The 22110-nt window shown below is 37.3% G+C and overlaps 1 protein-coding gene across 2 annotated transcripts; it reads right to left on the bottom strand.

The window, feature by feature from the left end:
* Positions 1 to 979: 979 nt before the first annotated feature.
* On the bottom strand, positions 980 to 18879 carry NUP42 (nucleoporin 42). 2 transcript variants are annotated; one of them, XM_061413701.1, is made up of 7 exons: positions 17714 to 18874; positions 14841 to 15069; positions 13381 to 13475; positions 8616 to 8692; positions 7771 to 7857; positions 5077 to 5161; positions 980 to 4433 (listed from the first exon to the last, which is right to left on the bottom strand). In XM_061413701.1, exons 1-7 carry the CDS (start codon positions 17823 to 17825, stop codon positions 3856 to 3858), a joined length of 1263 nt encoding a protein of 420 aa, XP_061269685.1. In that variant the 5' UTR covers positions 17826 to 18874; the 3' UTR covers positions 980 to 3855. The 2 variants fall into 2 exon arrangements, with proteins under 2 accessions (XP_061269685.1, XP_061269686.1); XM_061413702.1 differs by having other exon boundaries at positions 3527 to 4433; positions 5077 to 5146; positions 17714 to 18879.
* Positions 18880 to 22110: the final 3231 nt, after the last annotated feature.

The following is a 22110-nucleotide window of genomic DNA, read 5'->3' as shown; positions in this document are numbered from 1 at the left end:
CCTTGTAAGAAGAGGAAGAGAGAGAAATCTATTTCTTCATGCACATATACCAAGAAAAGGCCATCTCAGTACCCAAGAATGGAGAAGGCAATGGCACCCCACTTCAGTACTCTTGCCTGGAAACTCCCATGGACGGAGGAGCCTGGTAGGCTGCAGTCCATGGGGTCGCTAGGAGTCTGACACGACTGAGCGACTTCACTTTCACTTTTCACTTTCATGCATAGGAGAAGGAAATGGCAACCCACTCCAGTGTTCTTGCCTGGAGAATCCCAGGGGCGGGGGAGCCTGGTGGGCTGCCGTCTGTGGGGTCGCACAGAGTCGGACACGACTGAAGCGACTTAGCAGCAGCAGCAGTACCCAAGAAGGCAACTGCAAGCTAAGAAAAGGGTTCTTACCAGAACTGACCATGCTGGCACCCTGACATGGACTTCAACGCTCCAAAACTGAGAGAAATAAATGTCTGTTTTTTAAGCCACCCTGTCTATGGTGTTTTATTATGGTGGCATGAGCAGACTAAGACATGGTCTTTTAAAAAGACCACAAAAATTGGCAAATCCTTAGCTACATTAACTAAGAAAAAGAGCTAAAAGATTCTAATAACTAAATTAGAATCAAAAGAGTGGATATTATGACTGATGTCACAGAAATAAAAACGGATTATAAAAGATTACTGTGAACAATTAAATATCAACAAATTAGATAACCTAGAAGAAACGGATTGATTCCTGGAAACATACAAACTACCAAAACTAAATCATCAAGTAGTAAAGAATCTGAACAGACCTATAATGAGATTGAAGCAGTAATCAAACACTGCCCAACCAGGACAAGATGACTTCACTGAAGGATTTTATCAAACAATTAAGGAATTAATACCAATCTTTCCAGAGAATTGAAGAGGAGGGAACATCCCCAAACTCACTGTATGAAGCCAGCATTGTTCTGATACCAAAACCAGAAAAAAAAGACACAAGAAAACTATAGACAAATATTCCTGATGAGTAACGATACAAAAATCCTCAACAAAATACTAGTGAACTGAATTCAACAGCACATTAAAAGTATTCACACATGATTAAGTGGGATTTGTATCTGGAATGCAAAGATGGTTCACCATACAAAAGCAATCAGTATAAATATACAACATTAACAAAATGGAGAACAAAACCCATATGATCATCTCAACTGATGCATAAAAACACATTTGACAAAGTAAAAATTTTTTCATGATAAAAACACTCAACAAACTGGGGAAAATAAGGAAACTACCTCAACATAATAAAAGCCATACATGAAAAGGCCACAGCTAATACCATATTCAATCATGAAAGATAGTTTTTCCTTTAAGATCATAAACAAGGCAAAGATGCCCCCTCTCACCACTACTATTCAACACAGTACTGAGTGTCCCAGTCAGTGCAATTAGAGTAATAATAATAAAATAATAAATAAATAATGAGCTTTTGCCCATTGACTACAGAATGAAAACCCAGGTCATTTAAAAAAGCTGTACTCCAATATATGAATCTACCAGATTAACCAATTTCCTGTTGTTGGACAACAGATTGGATTCTTTTACTTTTATGAACAATACTTGAACAATACATACTCTGTAGCTAAATCATATTATACCTTTTAAAGTTTTAATATCAGCTTCTCTCTCCCTTTCTAATTAGCTCTCAGCTGTTATACCTCTATCCTTCTGTGATCAAATAATCAAGCTAGTTAGATAATTTTACTTGTAATATCAACCTTATATGCAATTCTGTCCCTTCCTCTAAGTTCTAGGGAAAAGAGGCGGCTGTTGTAGAAGCTGTGAAATGGCGTTGTCTGTGCTTATTCGGGAGTATACTTTTAATATGACCAGCTCTGTCAGAATTGGTTCTTGCCTCATTGAATACATCTAGATGGTAGTACTTGCTCTTGCACCTTTTGGTTGCCTCTTCCCTTCCACTCCTTTTTAGGGTCTTGAAACTTTATCTACCTTTATACAGGGTTCATTCCATTAGGGTAGGAGAACTCTAGGAGTCAACTGTAAGTTGAAAAAAAAAAAACACTGCAAAGTCCTTATAAAGAACTTGAAATCAAAGCAGGAACTTAGGGTCTATTTACCATCTCTATACCAAGGATGGTTTCAAACATACACCTCTTAGTTGGAATGCTGGGGTTCCAAAACTTAGTTTGAGTCATAAAGTTCTTCAAAAAGTGTAACAGAGAATCTGGATCCTCTGAGGACCAAATCCTTTGCATATATGCTAAAATCATGTGGAGCAAATATCTTTAATAGGTAAGATTTTCACTTAAAAATCAGTTCAATACCTGATCTGTGTAAAGAAACTGTTCTCACAGTGCTAGTTATACAATTTTCTGAGGTCTGAAAAGGGAACACAGAACTCTTGACACATATGCTTCAACTAATGATGTCTCTGGCTGTTTGGATCAACCATATATATAAGATACTCCTTCAATCTGAGGGCACAGGGAGACCCAAACATATCTGAAAATTCTAATACAAACTCTAGAAACAGCTGGTGAGTCCTCATCCCTCTATATACACTATTCTTGGGGGAGGAAGAGATTACTGATAATTTTCATTTCCTTGTTGTAAGTTTCCAAAGTTGTTATAATAAACATTTTATAAAAAGGTTTTAAGAAATACACCAAAAGGAATGAGCATACCTTAATAACGTAAATGGAGGTGGAAGAAAGCCTAGACTTGCTCTTCAATGACCTTTTTCCAGTTATAAAGTTACTTCTCCATTACTTGAAAAGAAAAAAGCCTAGAAAAGATGCATCTTGAATACTTGTTTAAAAAAAAATGCTTTTCAAAAATGCATCTTGAAAAACTAGCTTGATCATAAGTATCATTAAACTTGTCAATAATGTTTAGTTGGAAAAAGCTTCCTAATTTTTTGTGATCTTCTTTTAATTAAAAAAACAAAGTACCACATGTACCTGGTAAAATATTCAAACAGTTCAAAATGGTATATAAAATATTTCTCCTAACTTGGACACCAATTCTTTTCCCAGAGGTAGTCATTATTAGCAAGTTTCTTATTCTTCCAGAAATGTCTTATGCATCTACAAAGGATATATATATATACAAATGCTCTTCATCTACATGAGATCATAATTTCTAGTCCTCTTACAATCCATCCACTTGATGAGACAATGTGAGGAGAAAACAGAATTACATAAAAATTAGGCCAAGATAAAAACTAGTATGAAACTGTTGACAAAAACTCAAATGGTTCATGAGATGGCCAAAACTGAGGAGGAAAAATTATGAGGCGAAAATGCTTCTTAGGTACTAAAAATAAAAGCTTTTACCCTTTAAAAATTATATTTCTCTCTTTAAGAGAATCTTCTGTACACGAAAGAAAGTCACCATGCTACTGATGTTTATTCAGTAGGTAGACTAAACACTTGAGCATTTTTTCCCTTCTGGTTCTAGAAATTACCTCTTTCCTTAAAAAAAAAAAAAGTTTAAAGGTAAAATTTTAAATGGTAAGACAGTATAAAGTGATACAGAATGAGAAAAATACTTTATTCAGTGCACCCTAACAGTTTTTTCAGTTCCATTCATCATTACAGTAAACAAAAAGAAAAAAATCTGCTGCTATTTTTTGTTGTTTTACTTAAATAGCTAGACTCAAGGAAAAATGTTAAATTTAAGAACTCCTAATGTTATTGAAAATTTATTCTTATAAATATATATGCAATATATATGCATATACATGTGTATGTGTGTGTGTATATATATACTTATATATATATATATATACTTCCTCTTTCATATGAACCACTCAAAACAATTTTAAAAGCCGGTTTTTTTCTGTATTTAAAATTGCCCTTTTAAATATTTAGAAATTCCACAGGTGGTGGCTTTAATGGAATTTTTCCCAGAGCAAATTTCTTGGATTGAAACTGTTCCAGTTCTTCTGCTGTTAGTTGATCCTTGGGTGTGAATAATGCATTATCTGTTGAGGTGCTGCCAAGTGAGAATGAGAGAGAAGTAGGTATGCTGCTGTTTCCAAAGGTGTCACTGGATGACTTAGAGAAAGCAGTGTGAGGCTGTGAGCCTGGACTACCAAAACCAGCTACAGAACTGCCACTTCCAAAGGCTGGGGCCACTGGAGATCCAACAGGGCTTGCTGCCATAGAAGGTGAAAATCCTGAAAATCCAGATGATCCAAAACCAGAAGCTGCAGGGGTTTTAAATGAAAACGAAGCAGCAGATGTGATTTCGGGTTTCCTAAGGCCAAAAGTCGGAGTAGCAGCAGCAATGGCAGAACTGGCAGCGGGTACAGCTCCAAACGCTGGAGTATTCCCAAACACAGGAGGGCTTCCAGAAGGGGCTGTAGCAAATCCAGGGCTTGGTTTAAAACTAAAATTCTGAGCACTGTTGCTGCTGCTGTTATTCACAGGAAAACCTACAAAAACCAGAAAAAGAAAAAAAAAACTATTAGTCAAAAAATGTAGCTATATTACTACCTTGCCCCCACCTTTTCTTTTTCTTATTTCTGCCATGTTTAGATGATGAGAAACTTATTGGAAGGAAGAAAAGTGAAAATGAGAAGTTAGGACAAACTCACTAAACCCTGTTGGCCTGTCTTTCTGCTACACTGATCTCATCTGCACTCTAATTTACCTTCACTTAAGAAGGTAGCTCTTGAGAAATCTCAGGGATTAGGGAGTGGACTTTCACTTCAGCTTGTCCTCTACTCTTGTTGGAGCTGTCACTTGAAAACAAAACTACGCTGTTATGTACAGGAACAAGAAAGTCCTCATAGGTACTGTTACCATAGCTATGTAGTCCTATGAAACTCTAGAAACACCATTCCTAAAATACACATCTAAAACCTCAGCCATAGGGTCTTTCAAAGAACGTGCCCATTCTGAACACCATTTCACAATGCTAGATGAGCCAAATTCTTTGAAGCTCTATTATGGAAGGTGGTAAAATTTGCAAGGGTGACTTAACATGGCACTAGAGACACCTTCAGGCTTTGTATTTGAAACCCATAAAATCCCATTTTTCTAAATCAATCAAGTCTTGCATGACTTTTCACTTACCTGGTGACCCAAATGTTACTGTTTGCCTATTGCCAAATCCAAATGAAGGTGTTGCTTGATTCACTCCATCCTGTAAATCGGACAGCTATTAAAAAAGAGGTAGGCAAGTGAATAACTCAAGTACTTTTTCTGTACACTTTTAGCCAAATTTAATTTTTCAAATGTGCACTTTAAAATGTCTTCAATTGCTTAACATAGAAAAATGCCCACAAGTGAATATGCATAGAAAAAATGGGCCCTGAGTTCTCAAGGAGTTCAGAGTGATGGTCTGGCTGATGAATTGTGAGTGTTTTTAATTTTATTTATGCTTTTAAAACATTTTCTAAATTTCTTCAATAAACACATATTAAAATCATAAATACTTTTTAATTCTAGATTTCAGTGTCTACAAGTTGATCTGCATTAACCAAGAAACCTAGATATTAGGTAAGGGACCTTTAGAGGCTACCCCAGTTGACTTACTCAAATGCCTGACTTGAAGTTAATTCACAATTACATTATTAAAAGCTTACCAGTAAACTCTATTAAACATTCCCTATTCCCTTAAAATATTTTATGTTCTTGCTATTTTCTGCTGTAGAAATATCTTTCACCTCTGCTTACTGAAATCTTAATCTCCTTTTCAATGAACTTTTCACTTAATCCTGACCTCTAATAAGTCCTTCCTCATTAATACAAGCATATATTATTTCTCTCATTTGAAAACCCTATTGGCACTGTTTTTAAAAAATAGTTATTTATTTGGCTGCACTGGGTCTCAGTTGTGGCACTCAGGATCCTTTAGTTATGGCATGTGGGATCTAGCTCCTCAACCAGGTATAGAACCCCAGCCGCCTGCATTGGGAATGCAGTCTTGGCCACTGGACCACCAGGGAAGTCCCTAGCATTTTCTAAAATTCAACTTTATTGAGGTATAGTTTACATAAAATAAGATGCATCCATTGAGAAATTTGTTTTTCAATGGGTTTTCATAAATTTATAACCATCACTACAATCAAGATTTAGAATATTTCCATCACCCATAAAAGTTCTCGTGTGTCCATTTCCAGGCAACCCTCTTCCAACCTCTGGTCCCAGGGAACCACTCATCCACTTTTTATTACTAGAAATGAGGTTTGTCTTTTCTGGAGTTTCATATAAATAGAATCATATAGTATACAGTTTTTGTTTTTTTGGGGGGGGAGGGGCTAGCTTCTCTCTCTCAGCTTGTGTGATAAATTATCATATAAGGAACGTGGATAAACAAATCATATTATATCCATATAATGGATTAAAAGAATAATTGGACATAAAGAATTGATGCATGGTAAGCCAGTTGTAGGTGGGCTATCCAAGATTCTCAATTACAGAAGGGCCCCCTGGAAGCTGTCAAAGAACACAGAACTTCCAATCTTGAAGGAAGCTCCGTAGTTCTCTGAACTCAGTTACCCCTTACACATTAGCATTGGTGATAGTGGGCCACCTCTCATCTAGAGAAAAAATACTTCCAAGAAGTCCTGCTGCTGCTAAGTCACTTCAGTTGTGTCCGACTCTGTGTGACCCCATAGACGGCAGCCCACCAGGCTCCCCTGTCCCTGGGATTCTCCAGGCAAGAACACTGGAGTGGGTTGCCATTTCCTCCTCCAATGCGTGAAAGTGAAGTCGCTCAGTAGTGTCCAACTCTTAGTGACCCCATGGACTGCAGCCTACCAGGCTGCTCCATCCATGGGATTTTCCAGGTAAGAGTGCTGGAGTGGGGTGCCATTGCCTTCTCCGAAGTCCTACTGAATTCAAATGGCATGACAACAACTGAAAGGCAGAAGAAACTAGCTTGCACAAGAGTCTAGTCATTTAGAAGCAGATATTTAAGGAGTAGGGTATTAGGACTTTCAGTCATTCACTAAGTTCAGGCAGCTACTACTCTTATAGCTTTTTCAGAAAGTACAAAGAAAAATCACCTAGGAAACTGGAAATATTAAATTCCAAATGTAAATATTTTATTTAAAAATAATGCTCTTAAGAACACTTTTTGGGGGCAGAAAAATAAACTTTATCAACAGAGATAATGAATATGCTGCAGTAGTATCATGTATCTTTGGGGACAAGTGCGTATATACCTCCTAACAGCATTTCTGTATAAGACAGGAACATATGGTAAGTGTCCTCCAGTCACCAAAGTGTGTACTAGTCTATATGTGACTTCCCTGGTGGTCCAGTGGTTAAGAATCTGCCTTCCAATGCAGAGGATGCAGGTTCGATCCTTGGTTGGGTAACTAAGATCCCACACACCATGAGGCAAATAAGCCTACATGCCTCAACCAGAGAGCCTACGTGCTGAAATGGAGATATCATGTGCCAAAACTAAGACCCAATGAAGTCAATAAATAAATAAATAAATATGCATTCATATAATTTTTCAAAGCAATTTCTTTTTAAATGCTGAAACCTGTAATACTTGAATTTATATTATATAATATTTCCCAATTTTCAAAACTAGTACTACCAAAATTAAGAACCTAATCCTAAGAATAGTTTTAGAAAAGCATAATTATCTGTGCTTTTCTGACTAAGGAACAGAGAGAAAGGAATTCCAGAACCTTGACTCTAAATGATAATATATTATGGTTCTTGAGAATGTGTATCATAATTCTTTAGCTTTGTTTCACAAATCCAAAATGAAATTCTTCAAAAAGGCAACACATAAGATACACTCACCAAAGCTATTACAGTTGATGTATTTAGACTTTTCAGTTCATTCACCCTGTTCCTCCACTGATTTATCAACTGCTGGACAGAATTTAGCTGAAGAAAGATGACAGAAAAATAACGTGTCAGTATTGAGTGTTTAAGGTAAGCTCTTCAACAACTTCATGTCTTTATTTCCAAAGTCACAATAAAATTATAAAACATTTTTATGGCCCATAACTTGTAAAATTTTCATTGACCTACCCCTACTTGCCAGACACTCCTGCTGTAGACCCCTTTCCCTTTCCCTATTCTCCAGCTCCTTGTATAACCTAGTTAAGATCCCAAGTACCTGGCAGCACAGAGTTATTAATAGTTATATTTGGATGGGAGACAAACATGTGTACTGGTTGATATGATACTGACAGTAGACAATAGAAAATACAGAGTTTATGTCATTTCCTTTAAGCACTAAACTTATTCTCACCCAGTTTCTCGATTTTTTGATACTTGATACATGAGAAGGCTAATCTGCACCCAACACTGCATTTATTTGTTTTTCTAGCATTCATCATGGTGTCTGCATGTACGAGATGCACCATAAATGTCTGTCAAATGATGAAAGGGTATGATTTCTGGGACTGATTGCTGAATAATTGGTAATAAAAATAAAAGCATTGGTAGTTACTATAGTCAAAGTATACTCTCATCACTTTAGATAACCAACCAATTGTAAAGAAAATAATTTAGAATATAGTTTTCTGAAAAAAAAAAAATAGACCTCATCCACTTTGCCAACACACAAGTGAGCCACTATAGAGAAGACAATAATTAACAGCTAATCTGTTAGTTAGATGAATAGGAAACAAACTTACATAACTCTGTAAGTTATTGCTGGTTAAGAAGTTATGGTATTCAAGTCTCAACTCCTCTGGTGAAATGTCTGTAAAACCTGAAGTGAGGAATCAATTGGAATCTTTAAATACCAATACTTTTGATAGTATAGTAAAATGAGAGGTGCTAGATAGGAAAATATGCTAATCTTGATCATTAGAAAAATCTCATAATCATAAGGAAAGAATTAAAAAACTAGACTCTACTTAATAAAGTATAAAATTAGAATAAAATATAGTTCATTATTAATATTTGAAGGGGCAAAATTTCCTAAACGGAGTGGAAGGAATAATACAGAAAAGAAAAAGAGAGTTGATTCCATATACATTTGAACTTATAAAAAAAATTCTGTATGTCAAAAACTGTAACAAGCAAAATTAAAAGGCAAACAGTAAACTAGGAATACCATAACTGCAACATATATGACAGAAGAGTTAATGAGAATGTATAATTAGCTCTTACAAATCAGTAAGAAAAATAAGCTAACATGGGCAAAGATAATGAACAAGCAATTCACAAAATAACTCAAGTAGCCAGTATATAAATGAAATTGAAAAGTTCAATTTAAAATTACAACTTAGGACTTCCCTGGTGGTCAGGGAAGACAGGGCAACTAAACTGATGTGCCACAATAACTGAGTCCAAGATGTAGAACGCTTGAGCTGCAACCGCTGAGCCCCCACGCCACAACCGCTGAGCCTCCACGCCACAACCGCTGAGACCCCAGGCCACAACCGCTGAGCCCCCACGCCACAACCGCTGAGCCCCCACGCCACAACCGCTGAGCCCCCACGCCACAACCGCTGAGCCTCCACGCCACAACCACTGAAGCCTGCATGTTCCAGAAAATGTGCTCTTCAACAAGAGAAGCCACTGCAATGAGAAGCCCATGCACCGCAACCAGAGGATAACTCCCACTCACTGCATTAGAGAAAGCCCCTGTGCAGTAATGAAGACCCAACACAGGCAAAAATAAGTAGATAAAAAAAAATTTTTTTAATAAAAATACAACTTAAAATAGACACAATGTTTTATTTATCAGATTGGCAAAAATTAAAAATGGACAATCATTATTAAGGATGTGGTGAAATGGACATTCTTCTAAGTTGCCATTATGGAAATCATGGTAAAACTTTTCTGGGAGGAAAATTGTCAATAAATGTCAAAGGCCTTACAAATGCTCATACCTTCTGATTCTAACAGAATTTCTAGAATCTGACCTCGGGAAATGATTGAACATGTAAACAAAGGGTGTTACATAAAAAAGATGTTCATTCTAGTATTTCTAGTAATAGACACACTGAAAACAACAAGGCTTCTGCAACACTAGGTTATGACTGCTAATTATATATATAATAAGAAATAAGTGCGTACATGTTTTGAAAGAAATACACTAAAATGTTACAGCTGTTATCTCTGAGATCAGTTGATCTTTATTTTATTTACATATTTCTGTATTTTTCAAATTTTCTATGGCAACAGATAATAACTTTCATAATAGGAAAACTTTTTGAGGAAAAAAAAAAAAAGAAGAAAGAAAAATGTTCAGAATTTTTTTCTACAGAGACTTACTGGTAACCAGATACCACTAACTCCAAAGACTCCTACCTTCGAATAAAAAAACCTAAAACATTCAAATCAGATCCCTCGATGCTCTCTAACAACTTATCTTTACCATCTTTACAAACTACTCAGGCCACAAAACCAAGAATCACCTTGTATTTCTCTTGTTGCCCATATCTAATTAATAAGCCTCTTGCCAGTTCTAGCTCCAAAACATGGATTTGACCCATTCTGTCTCCACTGCAAGTAACTCTCAGTCAACAGCAGCTGTCTCCTAACTCATTTCCCTTCCTCTATTTTGTGCTCCCAACCCCTGTTCCCAGCAAACCATTTCTTTTCACTTAACAGTCTAAGTGAGCTCTTTCTAATCAGATCACATCCCTCCTCCTGCTCAAAACTCTCTGTGGCTTCCTAGTGCAATTAGGCCCAACATGATCTGGCCCCTGGCTGCCTCTCTCTGGCCCAATGTTATATTACTCTTTCTCTTGTTTACTCTCCTCCAGCTATTCAGGCCTCACTAATCTACAAGTATGCCAATCCGGTTTGCACAAGGGGCTCTGCACATCCCCCCCCAAATCTTCCCAGAAGAGACATCTCTTCATTCAGGACTCAGTTTCAATACTGCTTCCTAAAAAGAGATAACCACTCTAAGTAAAGAAACACTGTCCCTCTGGTTACTTTCTCTTCCTTCCATCAGTCACTCATGGTGAACCACAAAGACAGAAAATGATGTGGGTGACTATTTTCTCAATTCTTTCAAAGATAAGTATAAATACAGTATCATTCTAGTGGCAAAGGAAAAATTAATTCATTATAAAGACAGTGATTCTCCTACTTTCTGACTTCAGAACCCTTTTACATTCTTAAAAATAATTAAGGATTCCAGACCTTTTGCTTACATAGGTTACATAAATCAATATTCACCATATTTGAAATGAAAACTGAAAAGTGTAGAAAATATTAATTCATTTAAAAATAAGAAATCAATGTGTCAACATGAATAAAAAAACTATTTTCCAAAACAAAAAATAAAAATTTAGTGATATAAGTGCCATTGTTTTATGTTTGCAAATCTCTTTAATGCATGGCTTAATGGAAGACTGCTGTATTATAATATCTGCTTCTGCTATTTAATCTGCTTCAATCTGTTTCAGTACATTGTCTGGTTCAAGTATATAAAGAAAAACTTCTCACACAGATACGTAGCTGGGAAAGGATGACTTTAATGGTCTTTTTAGATAATTGTGGATATTCTTCTTTGGTACAATACCAAAACTTGACAGGCAACAGTTTCTTAAAGGTTAGCTATAATGTGGACTCAAATCATATTAATGATATCATATTAATGAACCAAACTATTAACTAGTTTACCCACTCCAGTATTCTGGCCTGGATAATTCCATGGACTGTATAGTCCATGGGGTCACAAAGAGTCGGACACAACTGAGCGCCTTTCACATCACTTCACTTAGAATGCATTTTTCAACCATGTAACTTCACACACTGGTCATTTGGAAAATATTGGTTCACTGAGTTATCCAGAATTTCCAAATGTTAGCACACGTCATCTTACTAGAAAAAAAATTTGTATTTGTTAACATTACTTTATGTGTGCTCCCCATTTGCACACAGAATACTTAAAAGGTGTACGCTTATAAAATTAATAACTTTTACCTCTTCATCAGGGACATTCTTAAGTGAAGATGTCATTAAAAATTTTTTTTATTGACTACTATAATCTACTAGTAGTTTGTTGCCTGTACCTCATCAACAGCTTTACACCAAGAGTATAAATGTCAACACAGTGAAAATGGCAATTAATGTCTTAGTATTATTATGAAAATATTTCTAAACTTGTATAGCCCCTAAAAAGGATCTCAGGAATAGGGTTGCCAGATTTAGCAAAAAAAAAAAAAAAAGGATGCCCAATTAAATTGGAATTTCTGACAAACAAATACTTCAAAAGATAGTATATCCTAGCAGTCCAGGGTTAAGACTTCATGCTTTCACTGCCATGGGCCTGGGTTCAAATCCTGGTCAGGGAATGTTAACACCCTACAAGCCATATGGTAAGGCCAAAGCCAAAAAACAAAAAAGTGTAAGTATGTCCCAAATAGTACATGGGATATCCATATACTAAAAATGTCATTACTTATCTGAAATTTAAATTTAACTGGATGTCCTATATTTTATCTAACAATGCTGCTGAGGGATCTGTATTTTACATTGAGAACCACTGCTTTAGGACATTAGGCATCATGTCCAATTCTGAACTTTTTAAAAAAGGCTTAACACTTATTACTTTTACAGAAAAATCATTATTTAAAATTATTTATTTGTATTGCTTATTGCCTCCATCCCTCAAGAACATAAATTTCATGAGGGATGGATCTTAGCTATCTTACTCACTGCTATATCCCTACCACCTAGAATGAGGCCTGGCAAAAAAGAAATTCAATAAGTATTTGCTGAATGATTAGTAAATAAATGACTAAGGAGTGGTGTGACACAAATACTCACAGAGAATGAGCAGGTAGAGCAGAGACAGAAATTCCAGAGTTCTGAGAGACTGAAAGGGCCCTCATTTTCCAATGACTTCCTGTTCAACTTCATAGGGCCTAGGACCACTCAGAGCAGGCTTAGAAAACTGTGGTGGTCTAGCTTTCAGCCCCAAATGAGCTTTGGACAAAAAAAAGTGGGGAAAAAAGGAGCATTCTAAGGCTCCCTAACTTCAAACATTACCTCTAGAAGAGGTATCAACATGCTTTATTAAAAATAACTAACCTTAGAAAAAAAGAGGAAAGAAAGAGAACAGAGTCAAAGCCCAATGGCAGGTATAATATGACTCTTCTATTCTCTGCAGGCAGCTAAAGGTTCCGAAGTAGCATTTACCGGGAACCAAGGAAGTAGAGCCTCTTCTTAGGCTTACAGAATTAGAAATGTGGCAAGTGGCAAGTCCTCATTTTACTGGTTTTCCCAAGGGATCAATATATCTTGAACTATATCTTCCAACCTCAATCTCTGAATTACAAAGTTCTGGTAGAATATTCAGGTATTTTAAACAATGTCCAAACTCCCCTAACTGTAGCTAAATTTTTCGTTAATTTCTTTTTTTGATCTGGTCTTGGTTTTAGAAAATAATAGCGGTAAAACACATTTTAAAAACACATAATTTCTAGTTACCTGAAATATTCGGTTTCTTTTTCACCGGAGAATAAGAAGAAAACATCCACTGCCCTGATGATTCCCAAACCTCCATATCTTTAACAATTCCTTCCCTAAAAAAATAAAAATGGCAAAAGATCTTTTTCTTCTGCTTGGTAAAATTTATCATTGATAATTTTCAGTGACTGTTATAGAAAATATATAATTTTAGATTTTCCACTATATTTTCTGAAGTGTCCTTCAAAGCAGAAGTTTGCAAAAATATGAGCTGCACTTCATGATTATAAATATTATAATATCAAAGACATTTATAATTTTGGTTTTCCAGTACACTGAACCATTAACCAATATATTTATTGAGAACTCACTATAGTACTATATACATCTTAAAGAACTGAAATATAAAATACACAATACTAACTTAACATTTTAAAATACACAATATTACCTTTAATTTTCTCTGTTCATTATAATTAACATCAATGATCATTTAACTGAGAAAGAAAGAACCAGTAAGTAATAAAGAATCATAAAATATTTAAGTAGGTAGGACTTCAGAGATCATTTTGTCTAATTCTCACATTTTGCAAAAACGGAACAGACTCATGTCCATGGTTAATTTGTTAGCAGAGTCATGGATATATTCAGCTCTAAATTAAATATTTCCCTCTTACCCAGGATGGCACAATTAATGAAGTAAGAATGGTAGTTGATAATAAAATAATACTAAAATTTCAGATTTTTACAATAACATCAAATATAGGAAGGAATGTTTCATTTGTCTTATTTTACTTACTCAATTGTATATGATACATGGCTCAAAACATTTACAACTAGTTCTAATTTAATTATGGGATATAAAAGACTAATGAATATATTTAAGCACTGTCCTAGTTGCTGGGAGCTGAGGGAACACTTACTTATATACAGCCAGGCACTGTTTCAGCACCAGTCATAAATTCTACAAATGTAGAATTTTGAGAACTACAAATGTTCTTAATAAATGATAAGAAATGTACTCCACAACAATGAAGTCAAATGTTTGCATGAAGTAACTGAAGCAAAAGTTTTATTATAGAAAGAAAAATACAAGATGCTGTAAGTGACCTCAAAAATCAAAAACTGCTTTAAATCACCTCATACTTTGTAAAGAACTCATAATTTAACATAAGCAGGATTACCTTAGAAAGATATTCACAGTATAGTATCATTGATAGAAAAGTGGAAAAAGAGTAATTATCCGCAAGAAGACACTGCACTGATATAGAAGAATCACATTTTAAGTTGAAATAAAGTCTAGCATGACACCTGCAAAACAGAGATTACCTCTGATCATGGATGCTTTTTCTTTTGCTTATTTTGATTTTATAACAATTTAATAAAGTAATAGGATCACTTCTTTTTTAAGGAAATATTATAGGTGCTTTTGGAAAAAAATAAGCAAATGGGTGGTAATTTTTCTGAAGGTTTTCACTTACAGAAGCTTCTTATCATCTTTCTGGTCATCAGAGCCAGGTGAAGCAAATGGGTTCTGAGATAAGCCAAATCCCCTGTTCTTGCTAGCAGACTCTCCAGAATCAAAAGTAGCAAAAGATGGCTTTTCTTGATCTCTGCTGCCCCCCCATGGTGTAGGCTTGGAGAAACTGGATGGCTGGATAACACTGGAATATCTCTGATTGGTGGTATTCCATCCTCTTCTGTTACTACCTGAAATAAACAACAAAATAAATAATTTTACTAGCAACTCATGTTTTCAATCTCTAAAAATTTCATTATATTTTTTCTTATTATATGCAGATACTATGTAAAGATTCGACAGGCACTACATGCCCACTCATTTTAAATTACAAAACTTTTCATTTTCAATTTATAGAATTAAGTGTAATATCAACAAAGGGGCTTGGCTGGTAGTAAAGAATCTGCCTGCAGTGCAGGAGATGCAGGTTTGATCCCTGGGTCGGGAAGATGCCCTGGAGAAGGAAATGGCAACCTACTCCAGTATTCTCGCTTGGGAAATCCCATGGACAGAGGACCCTGGAGGACTACAGCCCGTGGGGTTGCAAAAGAGTCGGACACGACTGAGCAACTGAGCGCACAAACACACACACACAGTAGCAACAAATCACACAATGATCTAGTTTAACAAGACTGGGAGGACTGTAAATCCACAGAAAAATTATGATGTAAGTTTATTAAACAATTGTTTGATAATGGAGTGGACAGAGGCATGTAACCTATATCATAAGCTCCTTCATGATAAAAAGCTGTATCTGTATCATTCTTTGCTCCCCAATTGGGCCCTATATAGTAGTAAAATCTGAAAAAAAAGACCAATGTATTAAGAAGTTTATTGAAAAAATTAGATTCTACCTTCTGTGCTTGATAGAAGGGTAAATCTATTTGACTCAGTATTCTGAGAAAGAAAACCTATCCTCCTATTTTCCATATGAGAATTGTAGCGGTAGTTTACATATGAATAAACTGCATTGACTTCCTCTATTATAACCATATTTTTAGTATTCTTATAACTATCAAAATGAGCCAACAGGACTTTGTCCTTTCTGTCTCTATATTTAAAAAAAAATCTTATCACTTCAACTATATCATTTATTCATCACTTCTCAGTTAGGGCCAAGATAATTCACCATGTTTCTAACTGAATTAGGAGATATGCTATTAAATATGTACAATAAAACTGGAGTGATGGGAGATACACTACTTTAAAAAATTCATCTCCCAATTCTAAAACTACTTAACAAAATCAAAGAGGAAAGGGGGAACATTGCTAGACCAGATCCTGCAAGTAAGGGTTAACAATATTGTATTTTTCTAGAGTTTGATCTTTTTTCCTTCACAACTGAAGAAATTCATTCCATCATTTGGATATAGCTTTTGGCCTTCATACTTCCTGATTCTGCAAGCATTTATTTATTTCTGGGCATTAGGTACACTGTTTATTTAACTAGTTTTATTTACTCTTTTAAAACCCATAAATCTATCCATTCAACATTTATTCTGTACTATATTTAGAATAAGTCTCCACAGAATGTTAAATATTACATTTTGTTGTTCCTGGAAATACTCACATTTGTCTGATCCCGAGTCCTAATTTTTGGTTTGGAGTATTTCACTAGACTAATTGTGGGTAATTCAAAAAGACTGTCATCTGGAAGAGCTATAAAAGTGAAACCACAATGCAACAAAAGGTTTAAACGTCAGATGAATTGCAGTACAGGAGGAAAGAGAAGGGAGAGGCGATCAGTATCCTGTGGTACTTTTTAAGAACTAAGTCTCAGTTCTAAGAAAGTCTAACTATTCATCTGACCTCTAAAACCTTGCATTGTACTATAGATTCACATCGGATCCCTCCTCTCCTTGAAGACAGTTGCATTACCCACAATTGATTTAGTGAAATACTCCAATTTCGACAATGACTTAGGCCCAGAAGGCAGGTCACCATAGTCCTGCATACCTTTACCTTAGAGCTCAGAGTTCTTAATTGAGCAGCCCACTCTCCCGATTTTACCTCCAATTTTATAAGCATGTGCATTTATATGAGGTTTACGGCTCTGTAGCCTAATGGCAACCCACTCCAGTACTCGTGCCTGGAAAATCCCATGGACGGAGGAGCCTGGTAGGCTGCAGTCCATGGGGTCGCGAAGAGTCGGACAGGACAGGGCGACTTCACTTTCACTTTTCACTTTCATGCATTGGAGAAGGAAATGGCAACCCACTCCAGTGTTCTTGCCTGGAGAATCCTAGGGACGGGGGAGCCTGGTGGGCTGCCGTCTATGGGGTTGCACAGAGTCGGACACGACTGAAGCGACTTAGCAGCAGCAGCAGCAGCTTTTATTAGATTTTCAAAGGAGTTCTCGACTTCCCCAAAGAGCCGTGACTCTGGCCCCACTTACTAGCCTCTCCCTAGAAATAAGTTTAGAAAAAAAATTACATTAAAAGCATCAACGGGAAAAACAAGTACCCGGAATAGTACAATGTTACAGCAAGGAGGCGTCTAGGTCGACTTACGCCAATTCTGGAACCACTGCCGTGCAAAGACTAGGTAGTTTTAATACGTAATTACGACTTAAAAATTCGTTGTTTTTCACTGTAACCATGAATAAGCTGCCGCCCGCTTAACAAAATCAGCCGTAATTCCTAATCAAAGGGCGAAAACGTCAGTGGGCGGGGCGGGCGAGGGGACGGCGCGGGCACGTCCGCGTCACCTGACTGGTACGCCGCGGCGCTGTGCCCAGCGGCCGGCCCCAGGAGGGACGCCGGATCCTCGCCCGCCCGGCCCCACGTCAGGCCTTCCCCTGCTCGGCTAGCTGCGAAGGATTGAGGAAAACATTACCTGAGGGCTGCTGCTGCCGTCCTCCGCCGGCACCCCTGGGGCCGGGATGTTCGTTCCAGCACCGGTCTCCGAAGCGGCAGCGGCCTTGAAGGAAGAACTGACAAATGGTCATGGCGACGGTGTCGCGAACGGAGCGGTCTTCATTTGGCACCCTCAGCGAGCAGAGCCCAGAGCCACCGGCGGTCCCGGCTCCGCTACTGTGATGTCATCTTCTTGCGCCTGGTAAAGGCCTTTTCTCTATTGTCCCGCCCATAGTGTGATGAGAGGCGAGGATTTTACCCAATAAGATTTGAGAAGAGTGGGCCCGCCCGGCACGCCCTGAGCGCAACGTTGAGAGGGCGGGATGCTTGAACCGTTTTGCGGAGAAAGGCGCTTAAGAGCTTGATGCAGGGTCTTGTTCGATGTAGGCTTGAGATCTCAAATGAGAGGAAAGAAAGTTGGTCAGGCAAACTAAGGACTTCAGCCCTGGGAGGAGTATTAGCTGTGATTTCAGAAGCATAGTCGTATTTTCATTTGTAACTGCTTAATTAAAACCTGGCCAGCCGTTCATTAGGATGGGTAACAATGTAAGCCAGTAGTAACGTTTACAGGAAACAGATTTAAGGACAAAGTGCAACTAAAAAGTATCATAACAACCGGCATCTTTGGGTGAGTACTACATTCTTAAACAGAGAAACTTTGTTCTTTGAAAACCCACGTGAACGTTGCTATGTGAACTTTTATCAGTAATAATGAAACATTCCACTCGTTGCCTAGAGGATCTAAGACACCTGACACAGAGAAGCAGCTTCTGTTTCTAAGCAGGTGCAGAGCTGCGGATAGGGGGATTCCTGGAAAAAAACAAGTTCATATCGTCTTAACTTTGTGGTTTCCAAAGAAACATGACCCTACATCCACTTCTCACTCCAGATCTGGTGTTGATGCATCATTACACTGCTCTGCTATGCTTTGGGAGTATCAAAACTGTTTCATTTAGATTTTACCTGAACTCCACCTTTCCTACTATTCCTACAACTACCTTTTCCATTGTGTGGTGAAACACACTACAGTTCCTCTAGTGTGCCGTCTTCTTGGTTGCAGTGAGTTGATAGATCTGTTGGATTACAGGTTTGTCCCTGGTAGTTTAAAATAAAAAGATTAGCCATTGTTTTTGCTCATATACTTTGGATTTTGAACACAGTGGAATCTACAGAGCGCTGAGAATAACTGGTGCAATCTAGTATATATATTTTTAAAATTCCTTTCATTTCTTTTGGGGGAAAAAAAAAACTGTGGGAGAGTTACATGAACGTTTTCCTGAGCCACTTGAGATTTTATTATAGACTTGATGCCCCACCACCCAATTATTTTATTTCCTACAAACAAGGACATTCTACTTAACCACAATATAATAACCAAAATTAGGACATTAGTATTGCTCCATACTACTAATCCTTAGGTTCTATTCGTATTTTGCCTTAAAAATGTCCCAATAATGTCCTTTAAGTGACAAGGATGCAGTTCAAAATTATCATTGCCTTACTCATATTTCTTCAGGCTTCTTCATTCTGGAATATTTTCTCAGTCCCTCCTTGACTTTCATTACCTTGGCTTACAGCTATTTTATAAAATTTCCTTAATGCAGACCTAAGTGTTTCGTTAGATTTAGATTATGCATCTTTGGCATCCATGGTCTTCACAATGCACCTGTCAAGTTGTGCACGTCAGTTTGTCCCATTAATTGTAATGTTCACTTTGATCACTTCAGGTGTTATCTGGCAAGCTGCTCCACTGTAAAATTACTCTTTTCCTCTGTTATTAATAACAAAAGGGAGAGACTTTGAAAGTATGTAAAACCTCATTCCTCACCAAACTTTTAATTCACTCATTTATTTATTCCTATCAGTATAGACTGAGAGTTTCCAATTTTATTCACTGGGTTATTCTTTGTTACTATCATTTATTTTCATGTGCAAATCATTCCCAATTGAAACATCTCATGCTTCTTTGAGCACTTCACTTCCTGGCCTAAAAGATGCTCCAGGGTCATCTGACACTTCCCCTGCTCTCCAAGGAGATCTGGGTCTGTTTTGGTGGTACTTAGAAGCCAAGATCTGAGCTCTTAAGTTTGTTCATTGCTTTTGTGATATCTTTGTTCCCAAATCCTTTCATGGGCATTGCTAGAGAACATATACTACAGACAGACACATTTACATCAACGCACATTTCGGTTTCTATATGTATGACTTCACACTTTGATAACCTCCAATTTCAATCCAAGATCACAGAATTAATTTTATTTCCCTTCTGTTTTTTTTCCTCTTTCACAGTGAGAAACTTGGCTCCCATTATTCTTAACATATCTATTTTGAGCAGTCCCCTTGTGGTAACCATTCTCTCTTTGTGGCCAATGACTTCTCATCCATGCAGATGCCAGCATGTATAAGGACTTTGCTGGCATCAAAGACCTAAAATAATACCAGTTAGGCTGAAGCTTTAAATGAGGGTGAGGGTGGAGAAGATAAAGTGCTGTGTGAGATGATGAGAGTCAAGGACTGAGGAATGTAGAACTCATTAGTGATAGGGGAGGAGTAGATGGAAATCAAGAGAGTGGGGCCATAGGAAGAAAACATCTAATTTCAAGGTGACAATAAAAATACCTCTGCCTCCCTTTCCGCTTGAAAATATCTCAAAATAAGAGGGAAAACAAGCAAAAACTTTGTCTTTGATTATACTAGGAGAAAACCATAATTTCAAGCCACAATTTATGAAGACTGAATGTACATATAAGAGTACATAGTAAATTTCTTAGAGGAAGAGTCATATGCCTTTAAGGTGGACAACTGGTGTCCCCAAAGAAGGCTGAAAATTAAGAGGCCTCAAGAATTAAGAACCACCAGGCATTGGAAAAGGGTGAACCGTTCACACCTACCTGATGGGAGATAGGTGTTTTTCTTGACAAAAATGTAAGGAGAGAGGCTTCAGAGTCCAGGACATAAATATAGAGGGGCAAGTTATGATACTGACAAAGAGGAACCAAACTATGCCTGTTGAGTGGTGCTTTGCCTGAGCTCAGAAATCCTGCAGCCAGGAGGACAGTCTCTTCCTAGTTTGCCCTCCCCCTTGCAAAAGGTGGGAGTTTGGAAGTTTTATTTTCTGGAGAATCAGACATCCCAGAAAAGTATCTATGAGATCTTTTACCAATCTCCAACAAAAATAGGCAGCCATTTCCTTATCATATGATGAAGTTCTCTGACACTTCAGCTCACGCTTGTACATGAAAGGTCACAATTTTTTAACATCTCATTTTAAATATAAATGCACAGTCAAGGACCAGATGTTTGAGGACAGATTCCAACAGGAAAGATCAAAGCAATTGAAAAAGAAGTGAGAAGAAAGAGAAACACACCAATAGCAAAAGTAATGTTAAGGTGGCTCAGATGGTAAAGAATTTGCCTGCAATTCAGGAGACCTGGGTTTGATCCCTGGGTGGGGAAGATCCCCTGAATCTGGAGGAGGGCATGGCAACCCACTCCAGTATTCTTGCCTGGAGAATTCCATGGACAGAGGAGCCTGGCGGGCTGTAGTCCATGGGTGTGCAAAGAGACACAACTGAGTGAAACACACACACAAAAGCAAACTAAAATGTCCTAAGGACAACCTGAAACAAGACCAACATGCTGTAGAAAAGGACAATCATAAAAAGAAAAATGCTCTTGGAGATTAAACATGGATAGTGCTAACAAATTCAGTGGGTGGTTGGAAGACGGGGAAATCCCCTACAAGAACTGAATAAACCAGACCTTGAATCCCATTTTACAGCTTTGTTATCAGAAGAGGCTAAAGCTCTGGAAAGTAAAAAAGCTTTCTAGTTAGTAAGAGTGACATTTCAACAGAAATACAGACTGTTGGTTTTTAAAAGTGGCTCCTTTTCATGACTAAATGTTTTTGATAGCAACAACTTTTTTCAAGACATTAAAATTTCATGTTCACACTGTGATTTTCAAAAGTATAAACTGAATTGTCATGTCATCTAAATAGTATCACTGCAAAAAATACAATATTAACATGTTTACTAAATAGGATAGGAATTTTGAGTAGGAAAGCAATAGAAAATATACTTACCAACATATTATACTCATTATCCTGATATCAACAATATCATAGACTACTTCCAGGACAGAAAACAGACAATAATTAGAATTACTAAGATTACTAAGGAAAAACACACACACATTTCATTATAACCTGCTGCTGCTGCTGCTAAGTCACTTCAGTTGTGTCCGACTCTGTGCGACCCCATAGACGGCAGCCCACCAGGCTCCCCCGTCCCTGGGATTCTCCAGGCAAGAACACTGGAGTGGGTTGCCCTTTCCTTCTCCAAAGCATGAAAGTGAAAAGTGAAAGTGAAGTCATGC

The sequence above is a fragment of the Bos javanicus genome, chromosome 4, assembly GCF_032452875.1.
Source record: "Bos javanicus breed banteng chromosome 4, ARS-OSU_banteng_1.0, whole genome shotgun sequence".
NCBI lineage: Eukaryota > Metazoa > Chordata > Mammalia > Artiodactyla > Bovidae > Bos > Bos javanicus.
Note: the sequence above shows the minus strand (reverse complement) of the source record. Positions and strands in the feature narration are given on the sequence as shown.